The sequence below is a fragment of the Leptinotarsa decemlineata genome, unplaced genomic scaffold, assembly GCF_025532065.1.
Source record: "Leptinotarsa decemlineata unplaced genomic scaffold, Ldec_3_MD MMD2_tig00001719_RagTag_RagTag, whole genome shotgun sequence".
Classification (NCBI taxonomy): Eukaryota; Metazoa; Arthropoda; class Insecta; order Coleoptera; family Chrysomelidae; genus Leptinotarsa; species Leptinotarsa decemlineata.
Genome location: NW_027412569.1, coordinates 13,284,050 through 13,297,139, shown reverse-complemented (window position 1 = coordinate 13,297,139; position 13,090 = coordinate 13,284,050). Strand labels below are relative to the sequence as shown.

The 13,090-nt window shown below is 35.1% G+C and overlaps 1 protein-coding gene across 1 annotated transcript in view; it reads left to right on the top strand.

The window, feature by feature from the left end:
• Positions 1-13,090, top strand: part of LOC111517335 (uncharacterized) — an 88,801-nt gene that overhangs the window by 48,547 nt on the left and 27,164 nt on the right. Inside the window, 1 exon segment of the mRNA XM_023173451.2 lies at positions 12,076-12,205. Coding sequence (XP_023029219.2) covers positions 12,076-12,205 — 130 coding nt within the window.

The following is a 13,090-nucleotide window of genomic DNA, read 5'->3' as shown; positions in this document are numbered from 1 at the left end:
TTATTTGGAAATAAACGTGTTCAGATCAAGTCAAAGATGATCTTTGCGATGTAATACGTTTTACATCATATTTGAATCACGAAAAACGCTTATACGTAACATCTCAAATTGAACGTCAATAAAATGAGGACCATTCATATACAATTCATGAATCTTTTATATGATCATCTCATTACAAACATATTATTTCAATCTATTTCCAGACGTCTTACAAAAATCATCATTTGATGTGTGAAACATCTACTCAAAATCTTGATACGAAGCTCTATTCATATCCTTAACAATACATAATAGAAGCATCCTTGCCCTCAAAACACTCTGGCAAGCCAATATAGCCGGTATCAAATTATATTGATCGATTAATGCATTTTACTGCTTCGGCATCCTGTCTCATTACGCAATTAAAGTGGCCAACTAGATTAAGTTTAGACGTGAGCTTTGACACGGTACAATGTGCTGTGCTTTAAGTATGTGAACGACCCTAAAAATAAAGGTGCGGCTATTTTAAGCTCCAAGTAATATCAGTAACACGTCATTAGTGATGTTCGTTTGATTAGCGGCTGTTTCTGTTACATAGAAACTGAATTAGAACAGATGGCTTGGTTGAGTGTATCAGACACACATCGTAGTAAATGGGGTGGTTTTCTCATTTAGAAAGTGGTGTTGATTTCCTATGTTTACTGACATTGTGTCACGGTCTAAGTTGTGTATTTGCCTACCCTGACCTATACCTCCATATTCCAATAGTTTTTTTAACATATAATAACACCTGGGCTAAATGGGAAACATCAGTAAATCGAAAACCCACTGGCACAGGACAGTATCTGAACCAGAAATCCAACCACCATCAATCGACTAAGAGAGGAATCATCAAAACTCTACTAGACCGTGCTTTTGGGATCTGTTATACAAAGGAAAGTCTCGAAAAGGAACTGGGCATCATCAAAAATGACCTACAACGGAATGGTTACTCCAGAGTGATGGTAGAACAGGCCTTAGCCTGTTCAAAATACTTTTATTGACGAGTGTTACCTTATTTCACAATAGACAGTTTCGCTTCCTTCGCCTTTCCTACGCAGACTAACTCGCAGTTGCCCCGCTAGCCTTTTTATATGCAATTATAACTGCCATCTCGAGGTGATCGGAATACACTAGCTATAACCAAAACTTTCTCGAACCAACGCACGCGGTAATTCCAAATTTTAATTACGCCTAATGCCACCTAGCGGATAGCTGAAAAAGATAGTACATAGTACCACTACTCGATACTAGATGTCGTTAAGTGTCACAATACACAATAATAATTGAAATGCAAAAAAAGCGTAAGTTTGCTTAGGTCACGCACTTTGCGACTATCCTAGTCTAGAAATATAGTTAAGGGCAGAAATTGGCCCTTGGAACAAAGTGAAAAAATCATGATGGCCCGAAGGCTTCAAAGTTTGGAGATCCCTGTATTAGACAATGGAAGTCCGAACTGATGAAATACACCTGGGCTGAAATTTCGAGCGAAATTTCTTATCAGTGAGCATTTTTTTGAGGTGTGCGAATAGCCAGTGGTCGCTGGGTGCTAAGTCTGGCGAATACGGTGGATGTGTGTGCTATTATTATTAGTTAGATGAGGAAACATGTTTTGCCAAAGAAATAAAGTATATAAGTAGGTGTACTTCGAACCATATTCATGAATATTTGAATGAGAATCTAAGAAAAATATAATATGTACAGCGAAGGATCATATGAAATATGATCCTATGCTGCACAGATGTAACTGAAAACGAAAAGTTAGAGAGAACAGCCAGACTTATCTTTGGGAGTGCAATCACGAACATCCACGATAAATAAGGCTACATGTAATACGAACACAAATAAGGAGACCGAATTTGCTCAGAATGGAATGACGAATTGAAAATAATTTGTATTTCAAGAAGCAGAGACGTATAAATTTTCCTTTCAAAATGAATTGTTGTAAATTCCACACTGACTGAGAAGATTAAACAACTATGCTGTGCAGCAGAAAATGCCTTATTATTAAGATAAATACTACTTCAACACCCGAAAAAGTTAAGATCTTCAGAACATAGTTCAAATGAACTTTCATTTTGTTCAAAGTGAGTACAAAACTATTTTTGATTGGGATAATTAAGTTTTTCCAATTAACTATTTTCCTATAATCACTCCGAATTTGTACTCCTCATTCAAATTATTATCGATTAATTAATTAAATTGAATATTACTCTGTCATTTCTATTTTATTTCTATTTACATACATTCCAAAAGAGATCTTCCCAGAAACAAAGTAACATATAATTAGTTTGTTAGGGCCGAGCTTCCAATTGACAACAGAAACAACAATCAATTAGAATAACCCTTAATGGTTTGGTCGACGAGAGAATGTACAAGCCTCATCAATTTGTGCATCCGATATTAGTCGACTAATTGATGGAAACAAAACGATATGGCTACTGTTCCGAACAATGTAACATTTTGATGAAGAATTGCTTTTACTTTTGAAACTCACTAACAAAGATTCTTTGTTGATTTGATGAAATCATTTTGTGAAAACATTTCATATTTCGAAGTATCTCAATATACAGAACGTTGGATAGAGCCTTCACCAAATTTTCTTACTGTGAAATATGGAATGCCCCCAGTTGTGAACAATATAATATGTCAAACGATAGTGATACGTCAATAATTGCTTTGGATTCTCATTCAGAATTCAACAAGTTCCAGAGAATTGATTATTTTGTGAATTAGTGTGAGATCTTATGATAATCATCTAAGAGCTAGAGTTTTCACGTTATGAATGTCCAATATCATTTTAATAGTTATATTTACCAGTATGATATAACAAGTTGTACGCAAAGTACCTCAGAAACTTGTTGTGAATACTTTCAATCATGTCAATATCCACATTATATCAGGGCACCAAATTGTGAAGTTATATTCGATTATTGATCTAACGATTGAGCAATATATGATTTTTCAAGGATGGGAGAGATAATTCCTCTGCAGATCTAAGAGTGACACTTAATATTTCTAGTGCTTTAGAAGTTTTGCAATATGGGATATGAATGATATTTTTGGCTCAAGAGTGATTCCTAAATATTTAATTGTATTTGTTGTTTCCAGTTCCGATTGCTTGATTTTATACGGACTATTTATGGAATTTTTGTTACGGAAAACAGGTAATTTATGAAATTCAGAAGGCAATCAGTTTATATCACATCACATATTATATCACTGTAATAGATGAGTCATGAATAACTTTGAGGATTTTCAGATCATCAGCAAACAGGAATTCAAAAATTCACCATAGAGAATAACACCATTCAAGTCATTTACAAATAGGTTTAAGAAAGGATTGGGAACTTGAAGATAATAAGATTTTCTTAGTTTCCCCATGGAGCATAATGATCCATCTTCAGCTCTTGAAGGCAACTAATTTAGTGTCTACTAGAAGCGACTTTTGAAGTGTGGCCAGAAATAATTTCCACGAGATCATTCACCTCTGTTTCGAAATCAGTGTGACAGAGCTTCTCCAGAAATATATCGACTCAGCTAGTGATGTACCGTATCTTCTTAATGAACGTACTCATTTCATCCGAAAAATGCAACACCAGGCACTCTTGATTTTTCACATAATGAAAAAAATCGATTAAAGTTGGATAGTGAGGCAGTAACTGTTTTCTATACTCATTTTGAAACTTTCAAGTGTTTTGGTATTCAAAATCATTCAGTTCATAAAACTGTTGTTTGAAGAAAAATGTGTGTTCCTTTCGTTTTATAATTTCAATCAATTATTGGTGAGAGGGTGATATATGTTTTCTGAGACCCCTACAGATTTGCTTTACTGAAGAACAATCTATCGTTGCAAATATTTATTTCTGAACAGGAAAAGTTATCTCAAAGACAAATATTTTGAACACTTATTGTATAGTTAGGATATGGAACGTTTGGTTATAGTGTGAGCTTTTGAAACCGACATAAACTGTTGACGTTTTAGAAATAACTTCTGACTTAAAATCCACCAAAAAAGGCTACCACATAGAATAAACAATATGCTTTGTTTAAATTTCACCATTAAGGTTTGAGAGTTATCTCTAGAATATTCCGAATAAGTTAAAAATTTCTTTGGATCGTGACAAAAATGAACAATCCTTCATTCGTCAAATTTTGTCTGGAATATACGAGGGTTGCCTTTTATATTTCGGGATTGGAGACCAAAAACAAATAATAATCACCAAAAATCACTTTATTGATTTTCAAAATATTCCCTAAGAAAATCTATACACTTCTGCAGGCGTTTGAACCAATTGTCGAAGCACTTTTGCTACTCTGATTGAGGTATCTCCAAAACATGCTTTCTGGATACAGCAACAGCTTCTTCAGGGGTCGAAAAACGTTATCCTGTCAGTTTGTTTTTCACGTGCGGGAATAAAAAGAAGTCATTCGGTGCCAAGTCTGGACTATACGGCGGATGACTCTTCAAATCGATATTTTGGGTGCTCAAAAATGCAGTTGTTTGAGCCGATGTGTTGAATGTATGCTGGTCCCACTAATGCCCAAGGTTGTCTCAATCTCACGATAAGTCACATGACGATCTTGCAATATCAGTCCGTGCACAGTATCAATTGTCTTCGGAACATTAACTGATTTTGGACGACCTTCACGAAATTCGTCTTGGAGCCAACTACGACCACAATTGAATTCATCATACCATCGATAAACACTGGTCCTTGATGGAACTCCATCGCCAAAAATTGAATTAAGTTCATCCATGCACTGTTGCTGAGTTAATCCACGTTAAAAGTTGTAAAAAATAATCGCACGAAAATGTTCACGATTTAATTCCTTTTTTGGGCCGAGATGAATCTTTTAAGTTACTGTAAACAACACAAATAGCGCGCGTATGTCAAACCGTTCTGTGTACGTATAAGCTCAAAAATATCCAACTTCACGATAGAGCTATCAGTTGCTAAATTGCAACCCTAGGGTTGTCATATCCCGAAACATAAAAGGCAACCCCCGTATAAAACTGTTACGTGTGATAACTATCCTCAATACTACACCCTGTATATTATTATTTTTGATCTTTCAGATTACTATGATCCATATGTTCTTGAAATTTTCTGACGTTCATCCCATATGTTTTTTTTACAGATACCTTGGCATTAGCCATGAAATTTACTGAAATTGAGGCTATCGCTCCGGAGCTTGTTATTTCAGCATATAAATTGGAAATGAATGATTACATCGGCGTTGTAAAGTCTGAAATCTTAGTCGCAATAAATCACTGAACGAAAATAAACACGCGGGAAGATTATTTTTTGACTATTGGGCGTTTAGTACTTGTTACTTACGAATACGATTACATATTTTCAGTGGCGTTACCTTTATAGTACCCCATCGTACCCCACCTAACGCAATCAGCCCAGGGATAGCCCAGATTTCCTTCTCATGCTTTCCGCTACTTTCTGTAGTAACACTTTAATGAATGACTCGATATTGGCGATTAGCCTGGCTTTTGTTTTCTCTAAACATGACTTCGACCCTGCTGCTAGCTTATGTTTTAGTATCCTTTGGATGATATTTGATTATGGAAACAAAGCAATTGAGGTGAATTCAACTAAATCAAACCTACAGGTTGTATATTTCAGGAGTCGACGCCATTACAACGACACACAGTGAATGAATATACTGGAAATGGTCTTTTCACAAGGGAAACAATACGCGACAATGAAACATTCTATTTTCCCCGCAAGAAGATGCTGTTCATTTAGTATCCCACATCATATCTATTGTCGTATAGAGAATGGTTCGCCAGAACGATTTATTGTTGTCATGTCTGATAGCTATATATAAATTTAATACCCAAGCTTGGGGAGTATTATGTTTCATTGAGTTGCTAGATATTCAGTATTATATGCCGGATACGTCATTATAAACAAAATTGGTTCTGTTCCTCCATAGTGGGGCACAAAATTTATATTCGAATAAGAGTACTTTGAATAATGGTCACAGTCAACAAATCAATTCTTCATGTTTAAATAACTATGAATATATTAACAGAACAAGTACATGTGAGAAATTAAGTGCGATTTTGTTCCATCCTTTACATGAAAGAGGACGTATGCTTCTCCTATCACAAGCGATTTTGGTGAAATTGGTGACACGTGTGAATCGTTGTACCACGCGCCAGTATACGGGTGTCTGCAGTATGCTGCAGAATGCCCTCTGTTAATAGTCCCACTGTGATTTATAAGTGCATATAGATTATAACAACAAGTAGCCACATTTTCTGCTGCAAATTGTCCATATCTCATCCTTCTAGAGGAAATTCGATTTCTCCGTTGGAGATAATCTTTATAAATGTATGACTAAAATATGGGGAAACTTGTGGATTGATAGTGACTGTGTGCATTTTCTCCTTTCCTTGCATTTCAAACACGTCGGTTTTTCATTTCCATCCAAAGTTTCTTCTCTTGTGAACGAATCCAAGCATTGCCACAAACTCCATCGGTCGGTTCTTTGTGGTATGAAGAGAGAGACAAATCCCAGAAAGTATCAAAGGTTACTGATTAGTATCCACAGTATGTGCATTTCAATTGACCAACGAAGTCATCTACAATTTTAGAGTTGTGCATCCTCAAATATGTGAGCCATGACTCTTGTGCATTTCCGCTGTCGCTCAATTTTTCGTCAATCTCCTTTAAAATTGATTTAGGTTCCTCATCAATTATATTAACGTCTCCATGTGAACCTTCTGAAAGATAATGAAACAATTCCTGGGCGTCTTGATGGTAACTACCCATGAATCGAGGAGCAAAGCTTTGAATCTGATTTTTTAGGGAGGCTGTATTTACTACTTTATCAAATTAATCTTCTGACCACAATTCCTTGATGACTTCTACAAACGCTTTCATTGAAGCACCCTTCATACTAGAAATAATAGTATTGATATCTTTCATGAATTCATCCTTTTTCAAATATTCCAATAACCATCTCGTATTTGATAAATATGTAATTACGCTGTTCATCAAACAGGTGTTATCAATATTTTTTAAACCATTTAACCCAAAGGTTTTGACTGAAGAATTTATCACTGAACAATCCGAAATATCTTTGAAACCCATTTGAGAATTTTGCTGAGAGAAAGTATTCTTTCCATTTGCTTCTATTTTAATTTCATAAAATGGTTTCTTATTACCTCTCTTTTCTTTATGAAATTGGTTTTCAGGAAAGTAAATTTCATAAAGTTTTTTGGAATCAGGGAGAGTACCGAAAAACGAAGCTGCATTATCTCTTTGCTGGGCTATACTAATTTTCTGAATGAGAAAAGATGTGACTCTTGATTCGTGGGTTTCATCGGTTACCTTTTTTCCAATTTCATTGATGAAAGATAAGACTTCAGAACCAAAAACACCAAAAGTTTCAACAGCTATTGTGCGAAAGATATAATTATTTCCTAAATTCTGATATTTCCGTAGTTTGGAACTTTTTCCTAAAGAGGCAGCAGCACCAGCTGAGAAAGCGTGTTTGATAGATTCACCCCAAACTATCTGATTAACTTTTCACAAACTCTGTAGCCATTGTAAAATTTCACATTTGCAAGTATATAAAAAAGCATTTTTCGTATCCTCGACCCTCATTTCCTTCCCGAGCTTCAAAAGTTCACTCCCCTCACTACTTATTTGCTTTCCTGACGGAACTAAATCAGATTGTTCGCTTTTCATCTGAGAGAGAATAAAAGCTCAAAGCGAATTTGTGCCAACATCGCATGTCCTGCCATAAAGTTTTATGTAGTTAAATGTCGAAAGTACATGAAATCACTGTTTTACTTGAAGGAAACTCAATTTGCTGGAACTTATTTGGAGCGTCGAAGAAGACGTTGCAGATTCTGTTTGGTAACCTTCACAATTGATGCGTTTGGCAAATGTGGGACTAATGAAGTTTGCTCGATGGAACTGTGTGTTTATTATCGTTGGATATAATAGGTCATTGTGAATTTTCACAACAGAAATCCAAGCAGATTGAAACATTTGTGACAACATTGACAAAAAGAGTCAACAAGATTAATATTTCTTTAGCCATCTTTAGCCATTTTAACTACATACTCCAGCTCTATCGTAGTTCAAAGCTTAGCCAACCTGATGACGTTCGAAAAACCATCGAGTTCTAAGAACATTGCTCCTCTTAGATACTAAGTTTAGTGCTGAGAATTCTTATTCCGTGTATATGGCCTCAGCCTATATCTGGCAACATCCTTTGGGCTATAAGATGCTTTATGACCACCTTAAGACACTCCATTGAAGAGATAGGTACAGATGTCTTATATTCCAGATGATATTAAGGACTATTCAATGTTGAAAACTATATATTTTCAATCAATGACCAGGTTAATTCCATTCTTGAGTATCTCGAAAAGAAATTCAGGCTCTAGCATGTCAAAAACAATAAAAATCGATGAAAATACCTGTCACCTGCTTTCCCTCATCTAACTTGTTATAGTTCAATGTAGTTTAATGTAGTTTCGGTTGAGAATTCTTGTTGAAAACAATGTTGATGTTTATAGCTCCCATTTTCTTCACGTCAATGTTTTCCCTTCAACAAATCATTTTTACTGGGCTCTGGCCTGCGGAGCAGAAAATAAAGCAATCAAGTTGATTGATGGTTACTCTGCATGATTCTTTGAATATTTAATAAGTGCACTCTGTATTTCAATTTTGTTTATGATTTATTTTCGAGTAATTTATATCGTCAGACTTGATAACTGGGTTTTTTTGCTCCCTGCAGAGACCTAATTGCCTTCTGTTTTTCTGTGCCGTAATTTATTTTTTCCGAATTTCCTCTTGTATCATTTCAGTTGTACACTTCATTAGAATGGATTTTTAAAAATACAGGCCATTTCTAAAATAGGTATTCAATTTGTCAAAATCAAAAGTTGCAAATGACAAAAAGTTTTTGAAAATATTTTTTGGTCGATCTCATGTTTGAACTCATGAAGGTATCAATTGTCAACAACTAAAAAAAATCACATCTGAAAATATTTCAATTTGGGAGTTCCGCAAAACAATCTACACTCATCTCTTTACCATTACCAAGTGAATTATCATTAAAAAAATTGATGGATGTAGCTACATGATTGGAGATCATCATGATGAATGAGAAATAAAACTTTCTATGTTTTTCGACAATGTCTAGTCAGGCGAATTTTGAAACTCACTCGAATTGAATGCCGTGTTGGTCGGTGGTTCAAGCCCTAGTCTGAACGATCGATTTTCACTTGCTATCGTCCAACCCGTGTTAGGAATCACACGTTGAAAGGTAAGACCTCGTTAATTCTTAGCTCGCACAAGTTTCGACTTCTGAGGATTGTCGTTCGTAGGGGCGTGACAGCTGATTTTAAACAGACAGTGCTTAATAGAAACGAAGCGTAACAGCTACTTTCATATAAACATTGAATTACACGACAGAAAAAAATTCTTTCGAAACAAATACTTCTATATGAACACTGGATTATACAGAAGATACTTTCCTCTACTCAGTTTGTATTTCAAACATCCTTTGTGGAGCAAAATCAGATATCATTCACATGAGTTCTACTTTAAGTGAATGGTAACAAATTGCACTTACATGGAACACTGTCATCCTCACTGGTATACATCGATATTTCGCCGTAAGACACTTGTCCTAAGGCTTTTCAGTACCAAATTAGTTAACACCAGCCCATACTATGAGAAACAATGATAAATAAATTTCAGTCGAAAGAAAACAGGGTGTGTCAGCAGATGCTGTTTGTCGACTCGTTTTAAGGGAGTATTTCTACATGGAAGTTTAGAGGTCGCAGTTCATTAATATTCAAGCCAGAAAAAGTTAATATAGGTTATAGCTGACAACCTGCATTCTCAGTGGCATGTAAATTCTGCGTCATAATAGGGTCACGGTTAGTCGATTGTTTTGTTTCTAGTTTATCTATTAATTCACGCCTCGCAGACAGAAACACGAAAAGGGTGGACGGAAAATTCTATAACTGACAGCTTCGTTTTGATATTCAATGAATGCATGAATTACCTTGAAATAAGCAATGCTCTTACTTTAACCTCTTTTGTTATTACTCTATCGAGATGTCCTGGATCGATTGTCACAAGGCATTTGAGACAACTTTGCATGATATACAGGTTTCCTGTTCACCTTAATATTTGGTGAAAGGTACACTCCACACCGAATTGTTTATTTAGAAAAATTGCATTTTTCCAGCCCCTGTTTTACCTGAAAACTCTAATACTCGAATGCTTAAGCCATGTAATTCTAAAAGTTCTTATGGAGTTATCGGTTTTTAAATTCATTTCGAAATTGAGCTCTGCATTGAAAATATAAATTGTGAAAATATGAACCATCTTTGTTCACCTGTTAATATGACCTTGTCAAAGTGGACCGGATTTACATATGAAATATTTATTCAATCAAATTCGTGTTAGGTATCACACGTTGAAAGGTAAGACCTTGTTAGTCCTCAGCTAGTACAAGTTTAGACTTCTGAGAAAACATATTTTGAACACGAGGTTTGGGTCGAGAAGAATTACCTTGTATTTCAACATTTCCAAATTTAAACTACTCAATTGATCATCAGTTGATCATTATGAGCAAAATCGCATTCAGAAAGTACATAATTTATGTTGTCAATTTATATTTTCACTTAAAAATTGCGACCATGTTTCGAATAAGATCTCTGAATTGAAATGGTTGACTATGTCTAACCGCAGACAGTATAATTTTTGTTTATTACTGCATAAAATAATCAAATGCAAAATTCCTTCGACTCTATACAGAAAACTACGAAAAACTCGTAATATTTAGGTTGATTCTTCATTCATTAGATGTAAGAAACAAATATCATTTGCATGTATCACCTCATTCTTCAGCCCTGTTTCAGAAATCTTTCACCCATTTAGCTGTCAAAATGCACGAAACGTTCCCCATCAATTGGCTTCATTTATCCGGATATCAGTTTAAACACCATTTGAAAATCAATTTCCATTAACAGCCAGGATGAATTATGGAATATGATGGTCTTGGCTTCGATTTCTAAAAGTTCTGTTGGTTTGACCAATATATACCTTGCCTTAGGACACGTTCCACATTTCAATTTATATACTCTTGATTTCTAAAATTTGGATATTTCGTCTTCATTATTTTTAACTAACTTTTCCAACGTATAATTTGTTCTATATGCAATTTTAATATCTCGTTCTCTCAAAAATGAAGCCACTTTTTCCGTTGTTTGTCCAAAATACGTTGAAGCTCTATAATTTTGATTTTGATTATCTAAGTAATCAATAGGAAAAACGTCTCGAATCGCTTTTGCATAGACCTTTTTGGAAAATATTCTGTTAATTATTTCGGATTTGAACCCTTTGTTTACTGCAATTTGCTTGATGATATTGAGTTCTTTATTGAAATTATCTGTTGATGAGGGAACATTGACTACTATGTTCATTATGCTACATGCTACTGCTAGTTTGTAGTTTATGAAATTACTATAGATCTTTATCAAGTAACGGCCGAATCAATCAGAAAAAAAAACATAAGTTCTGTTGCAATAAGAATGCTTTTGTAATACATTACCATTCAAGTGTACAACTTAGGTTAAGTACAAGAATAGCCTCAGGCTAAATTTCGCAAATGTTACATCAGGAAGGAAATGAAAACGATTTATTATTATTATTATTCGAAGTTAATGTGATAGTTCCATTCAATTCCCAACAGTTTTCTATATTTTTAAATTCCAACCTAAAATGTTTAGGTTATCCCACCTCTGACACCATTTTCCATAATAATGATGTAATGTTTATTTTCTACTGAGAAAAGAATAAAATATACCACCAGCTAAACAGATTGTGGACAAAACAGCAGATCCTCCTGATGAAGTATTCGAAATAATGAATAATAAATAATTCATTATCAGGTTTGTAGTAAAAAAAATCCAATTTCAACTCAATTGACAACATTTATGGCCACGTCCCCGTTGAATATTTTCGTTTTCCAACATACGTGACCGTTGTTTTTTCGTTTCAGACTACGTTCAGCTACATCGCTTCAAATGGAACAATCGACCTCCTAGAACAAATATTGCAGTTGCCAGGATTAGACCCGAATAAACCAGACAATGAAGGAAATACTCCCTTACATTTCGCCGCCCAAGCTGGTGAGTGGCGTCTTTATTTCATCTTCCGATAAAAAGCCAATCAATCTGTAAATAGTTTCGATTTTCTGCCGATTCATTCTTTCTGCTGAATTGGCTATCAGCGGGGCTTCAGCTCCATTTGGTTTGAATAAATATATAAAGGAGAAGATTCGGTTTAATGGAGGGGAAATTTCGAAAGCTCAATCTGGTCTGTTTTTGTGGCTTTCGTAATAGAGCGGTTGGACCAACAAAAAAACTATTCACGGGTGTTGGAATCCAGACTGAATAGAATACTTGATGATTTCTGCTCATTTTTTTCAATCGATGAAAGCTTTAGTTACATGAAAAACTGCTGATGTTGGTTTAGTTGATTTAGTTTCCTTTGATTTCATTAAAATCTCAATGGAAATTACAAAGCACAAAACCATTATATTCCAGTAATTTAGATGAGCTGAAATACACAATAGTCGCTGTTAGAATTGAATATATATGATTCCTTGTTAAACCTAACCTTCAAAAATTACATGTACACGTTTCGTAGTTGTCTGAGTGATTGCACGTGGTGAACCGACTCCAAAGCGTACAAAGACTCCAATAATGCAATTACATATCATTATTGGAGGGACTGAAGAACGAAATAGCGGAGAAACAGCATCATTTGTAGAAAAAATAAGTGCACTTTCATCAAGAAAATGCACCGTGTCAGAAATTAATGAAAACGCTGGTGAAATTGCTAGAATTGGGCTAAGAATTGTTTCCGCATCCATCGTATTCTCCGGATCTGACCCCCAGAGACTTTGTCCTGCTCTCAGACCTCAAGAGAATGCTCGTTGAAAAGGAATGTGGCGCCAAGTACATCACTGAAGCTATAAAGCTTGTGCGGGACCGTGCATAAACAACACAATG